The sequence below is a fragment of the Pseudophryne corroboree genome, chromosome 4 (assembly GCF_028390025.1).
Source record: "Pseudophryne corroboree isolate aPseCor3 chromosome 4, aPseCor3.hap2, whole genome shotgun sequence".
NCBI classification, from domain to species: domain Eukaryota; kingdom Metazoa; phylum Chordata; class Amphibia; order Anura; family Myobatrachidae; genus Pseudophryne; species Pseudophryne corroboree.
In genome coordinates this window covers 689,644,572-689,650,630 of record NC_086447.1, presented here as the reverse complement: position 1 = coordinate 689,650,630, position 6,059 = coordinate 689,644,572, and the positions used below count along the sequence as shown (strand labels likewise).

The 6,059-nt window shown below is 43.3% G+C and overlaps 1 protein-coding gene across 2 annotated transcripts in view; it reads left to right on the top strand.

The window, feature by feature from the left end:
• The first annotated feature begins 796 nt into the window (after positions 1-796).
• The window catches only part of LOC134910172 (sulfotransferase 6B1-like), a 109,426-nt gene continuing 104,163 nt past the window's right edge, over positions 797-6,059 (top strand). Inside the window, exons 1-2 of one of the 2 annotated variants that reach the window (XM_063917897.1) lie at positions 797-872; positions 4,949-5,160. In XM_063917897.1, the coding sequence (XP_063773967.1) occupies positions 4,953-5,160 (208 nt within the window). In that variant the 5' untranslated portion in view covers positions 797-872; positions 4,949-4,952. Of the gene's footprint in view, positions 873-4,860; positions 5,161-6,059 lie in introns of those variants that run through there. The other variant, XM_063917898.1, reaches the window with a different exon arrangement.

Here is a 6,059-nt window from a genome sequence, read left to right as displayed (position 1 = left end):
TGGGTGGGGCGAATGGTGCAAATTGTGCTGTAAACGCTGCCGCAGCGGCAATTGGCCTTCTGTATGAATATTAAAATTGTAAATGATGACATAAGCGCTGCTTCCAAAATGTCAACTGAAGTGGGGTGAAAGATTGAAGTGCCGGGGGGAGCCCAAGATACCTGAAAGCCTAGGGGCCCAACCACGTGTTAATACAGTACTGGTGAGAGACAGATGGGGAGAGAGAGATGAGGGAGAAGGTGAGGAGGGAGAGAGAGAGAGAGAGAGAGAGAGAGAGGGAGAGAGAGAGAGAGAGAGAGAGAGAGAGAAATGGAGGCATGCTGGGTGCAAAATATCCATAATTAATAGGAACCATTCCCCATGTATATTCTTCAAACCAACACATACAATAGGTCTGACTACACACACACCCACGACACTCCAATGAGATGAATCTTTTCCATACATTCACAAGGTAGCCACCCACTTGCTATCTAGAAACACTCATTTCACAGACTGAGCCATGCTTGGATCAAATTGATAACTCTGTCAAATTGTCTATGCACAGGGCAGTGAATGGGCAATATGCAATTACTTTTTGCAGTGCATGTGCAGTCTACTGATAATAGCGGGATGTTTCTGTTTTTGGAATAGAAACTTCTAACTTAACCTTTGTTCTATTGCTGTTTGCCCTTTAGTTTACAACACGTTACTGACATTAAAATGATTAACTGCTAGAAGGTTTTTCTAGCACCTTTCGGTTCTCCTAACCCTCACCTTTGACATACTTTCAAATTGAACATAATCCAAGCAAATCACTGAAACTAATGTAGGTTCTGAGATCCTGGGGCCAGCTCTTCTCCGCACCTGTAGCAGTATACAGTGCACCAAAGGTAATTCACAATTTTCCAGCAATTTAATTTTACTAATGAATTACATTCCTGCATATGTGAACAAAGGGGGTCATTCTGACCTGTTCGCATGCAGCGGTTCTTCGCTGCGGTGCGAATGGGTCGGAACTGCGCATGCACGGCGCCTGTAATAGCCATCGCCGGGCAACGACAAGAAGAGAAAGAAAGTGATCGCTAGCGCGATCGCAAGAAGATTGACAGTGAGGAGGCGTTCCAGGGTGGATACTCACCGTTTTCCGGGCGTGGAGATCCGAACGCAGGCGTGTCCAGGCGTTTGGAGGGCGGATGTCTGACGTCAATCCCGGGACCTTCGTCGCTGGATCCATCGCACAGGGTAAGTAAGTCTGACCCTGGTCTTGTTTTGCAGGAAACTTTTTTAGCATAGCAGGGCTGCACAAGCGATCGCAGCCCTGCTATGCTAAAATACACTCCCCCATAGGTGGCGTCAAGTTGATCGCACAAGCAGCAAAAAATTATTAGTGCAACCAACTCGGAATGACCCCCAAAGTAAGGCACTGGGATTCATTGTCCTAGGTACAGAATTTATAGAGATATTTGCTCATGCAAACACGTTCTATTAGAGCACAGAACTCATCTTTACCAGATGTAATGGGTGCTTACTATTATTATTATTATTATTATTATTATTACCAGTTATTTATATAGGGCACACATATTACGCAGCACTTTACAGAGAATATTTGGCCATTCACATCAGTCTCTGCCCCAGTACACGCACACACATTTATGTTAATTTTGTTGGGAGACAATTTACCTACCAGTATATTTTTGGAATTGCTTCCAGAGCTGCAGTATATTGAAAGAGGCATCGATGTACTAACTCCCCACGTTTATTATTTAATAAATTATTTATATAGCGCACACACATGTTCCACAGTGACCTACAGAGAATATTTAGGGGCATATTTATTATAAAATGCAGTGTAAGCCTAAACACTAAGAATCCTTATTGCCGCATATCTCAGTAATAAAGATTTGGAATTTTAATTCAAGGATTTCAGGTGATCAGGCGGAAGTAAAGTGATTGCATTTTGTGAGCTCTTTACTTCTACAGTACCTACGGGCCCATTTGTGGCTGCTGTGGACAGTGGCGGATTTAGCAGGGGGCGATTAGGGCGAACGCCCCCCCTACACATACCGGCACCGGGATGGAGGCCGGGTCCCACCGCGGTGTTGGGAACGGGGTGGAGAGCGGTGCAGTGCGGCGGGGGAAGGGGAGAGAGAGAGCGTCCTGACGCGCGTACAGGGAGGAGGGGGCGTGGTCAGAACAGAGTCCGGCGGGGACAGGCTACAGTGATTGTGTACACTGCTGCCTCTGCCGTCCGTTCTCTGAGGAGACAGAGAAGGGAAGGCAGAGGCAGCAGTGTACACAATCACTGTAGCCTGTCCCCGCCGGCCTCTGTTCTGACCACGCCCCCTCCTCCCTGTATGCGCGTCAGGATGCTCTCTCTCTCCCCTTCCCCCGCCACGCTGCACCGCTCTCCACCCCTGTTCCCAACACCGCGGCAAGACGTCCTCCATCCCGACTCCTCATGCTGCTGCGGAGTCGGACTCCAAAATACGAGTAGGTGTCAATGTATGCCATGTCTCCTCCCCTCCAAGCTAAAGTGTGTGTGTGTGTGTGTGTGTGTGTGTGCCATATCTTCCACCCCCCCTTCTCCTCCTAACTAAAGTGTCTGTGTGCCATTTCTCCCCCCTCTTCTCCAAACTAAAGTGTATGATATGTCCCCCTTCCTAGCTAAAGTGTGTGTGTGCCACGTCTCCCTCCCTCCCCCTGTGTTTTTTTGCCTCGCTGCCCCAGTGTAAGTTAATAAGGGGGTAGGATTCCCCTTGCCCCAGTGCCTGGATTATTTTAGCTCATTCAGTGTACTGTAATGTGAATTTCGGCTCATTCTGCGTGCTGTAATGTTAATTTCGGCTCATACAGTGTGCTATAATGTGAATTTCGGCTCATTCTGCGTGCTGTAATGTGAATTTCGGCTCATTCTGCGTGCTGTAATGTGAATTTCAACTCATACAGTGTGCTATAATGTGAATTTCGGCTCATTGTGCGTGCTATAATGTGAATTTTGGCTCATTCAGTGTGCTACAATGTGAATTTCGGCTCATTCTGCATGCTATAATGTGAATTTCGGCTCATTCAGTGTGCTATAATGTGAATTTCGGCTCATTCAGTGTGCTACAATGTGAATTTTGGCTCATTCAGTGTGCTATAATGTGAATTTCGGCTCATTCAGTGTGCTATAATGTGAATTTTGGCTCATTCGGTGTGCTATAATGTGAATTTCGGCTCATTCAGTGTGCTACAATGTGAATTTCAGCTCATACAGTGTGCTGTAATGTGAATTTCGGCTCATTCAGTGTGCTACAATTTGAATTTCAGCTCATTCAGTGTGCTATAATGTGAATTTTGGCTCATTCAGTGTGCTATAATGTGAATTTCGGCTCATTCAGTGTGCTATAATGTGAATTTCGGCTCATTCAGTGTGCTATAATGTGAATTTCGACTCATTCAGTGTGCTATAATGTGAATTTCGGCTCATTCAGTGTGCTATAATGTGAATTTCGGCTCATTCAGTGTGCTATAATGTGAATTTCAGCTCATTCAGTGTGCTACAATTTGAATTTCAGCTCATACAGTGTGCTATAATGTGAATTTCGGCTCATTCGGTGTGCTACAATTTGAATTTCAGCTCATTCAGTGTGCTATAATGTGAATTTCGGCTCATTCAGTGTGCTATAATGTGAATTTCGGCTCATTCTGTGTGCTATAGAAACATAGAATTTGTCGGCAGATAAGAACCACTTGGCCCATCTAGTCTGACCCTTTTTTTTTAACATTATTTTTATCTCTAACCTTATTTGATCCTTATTTCTTTGTAAGGAGATCCTTATGTCTATCCCATGCATGTTTAAATTGCCCTACTGTCTTAGCCTCTACCACCTCTGATGGAAGGAATGGCGATTCACCAGTCTGTATCACCAGTGCGCAGGGTTCTCTCCACTAACTGGCAACATTTTATTAGTAATGGCAACAATAGGAAATTTTAGAAGCGAACGGGAAGGGCATTACTAAGTGGGAGGGGCTATGATTAGGGGGAGGAGTCATCATTCTTAAACCGCCCCCCCCTAAAAGTTAAGTCTAGATCCGCCACTGGCTGTGGAAGTGCAATTTTCAAGCTGCACTTGTGCAATGAGGTAATGGCCCACCGGAGAGGGATCTCAGGGCTGAGCCATTGCACTCAGTGAGCTAATGCCATCTTCAGATGCATTAGCTCACTGAGGGCACTATGGTGTGGTATGCTATGTATTGGGGCATTGTGGTACATCAGACTAATGAATCTGGGGCACTGTGTATGTCATACTATGAATTGGTGGACACTACGCAATGACATACTTTGAATTGGGTTCCTGAGACTAACATGTAGAGTGGTCTGATAGCGTACAGGGAAACGTGAAGGCCAAAGAAGTCATGTATGTGTTGTTCTATAGAAGTTTTCATATGTTTTGGTTGACTTGGTCTGGCTCCTTGACCTTTAAGCTGGCTTCTAGACCTTAAAAAAAAAATGTTGATCCCTGCATATCTATCTATCTATCTATCTATCTATCTATCCATACACTTATAAAAAAATTTTTTTGACATTTATTTATTTATATTTTTTTGGGGGGACGCCACTTTTTCATTTGCCCTAGGCGCCATGAACCCTAGTTACCCCTCTAAGGGTGATCTAAAAATCAAACAAAATCAATTAAAATCGACATTTAGTAAATATACCCCTCATTTTTGATGTTTGTTATTATTTTAGCAGTTAGTAGTTTTCTAGAATAATTATGAATAATGAATAATGATGCAATATTAAGCTGCGTTCTCTGTCAGTGGGTGTGTACATGAAATGTGCAGCACTGTGTGTGTGTGTGTGTGTGTGTGTGTGTCTGTGTGTGTGTTATCACAAATCACTTCCTTCACTGTGCCTCATATATAATGAAGTCCTAGTGAAAGCTCTGTTACTGTAGTTCATTCTTCTGTTCCACTGCAGGAAGATGTCTAACTCTGAAAGGCTAACCAAATACCTCGAAGTAGTAATGAAAATAGCTGAAGAGGCCAGCAAGAAGACTCCAGAGGAACTAAAAGTTAATTATAAGGGAATTCTGTACCCCTTTGGGCTCTGTAGTGAGGCTACATTTCAAGCCCTAGAATCTTTGGAAGCCAGAGAAGATGATGTTCTGATTGTAACCTATCCCAAATGTGGTAAGTGCGGAAACAGTTACAGTTGCTGAGTGTGACAATGTTTTCTCATCTATCTATCTATCTATCTATCTATCTATCTATCTATCTATCTATCTATCTATCTATCTATCTATCTATCTATCTATCTATCTATCTATCTATCGTCTGTCTCTGTCTGTCTGTCTGTCTGTCTGTCTATCTATCTATCTATCCAACTTTCAACCTATACAATCATTAAAGTTATGTGATTATACAGCTTGCAAAAGTGTCTGCTGGATCCAAAACATTAGCAGTGCCATTTTATTATGACGGTTCTTATTTACATACTGGCGGGCATATCCAATTAGCCGTGGCAGGATTTATTCAATCGGCTGGGATTATCCCATGCATGAAAACCCGATGGTGGACTGAACCTTGCAGCTTCATGAGCTGGGAGGAAAGTCCACAAAAAAAGTCAAATTCAGGAATTCACGTGCAGGGAAAACCCATTGATTCAGCAGCTTACGTTGAATCAGTGGGTTTAAGTGTGATTTTAGACATGTGAAAAAGGCTATTTAATTGAATACCCTTTCCCCACATCATGAGGGTTTTAGCCAGCAACTAGACAGCTGCTAATTGAATATGCCCATTTGTGTTGTGTGTGTGTGTGTGTGTGTGTGTGAGTATATATATATATATATATATAGTCCCTCTATTGCTGAGTAAGCAAATGGCACGTCACTCCAGGTTACTGGAAAAAGGGTTTTAATGGTCCATGACAAATTCCATGGTCAAGCAATAGTTAAATATGCAGCATGGCAAATTCTCAACGGCTCGTTTCAAGACCTAGTCTCGTCTTCAGGATATATTGCCGCTGCTTGTGTGCTACATGGCTGAAAAGAACATAAAATGCTTTCCGCAGCATTTTATGTTCTTTTCAG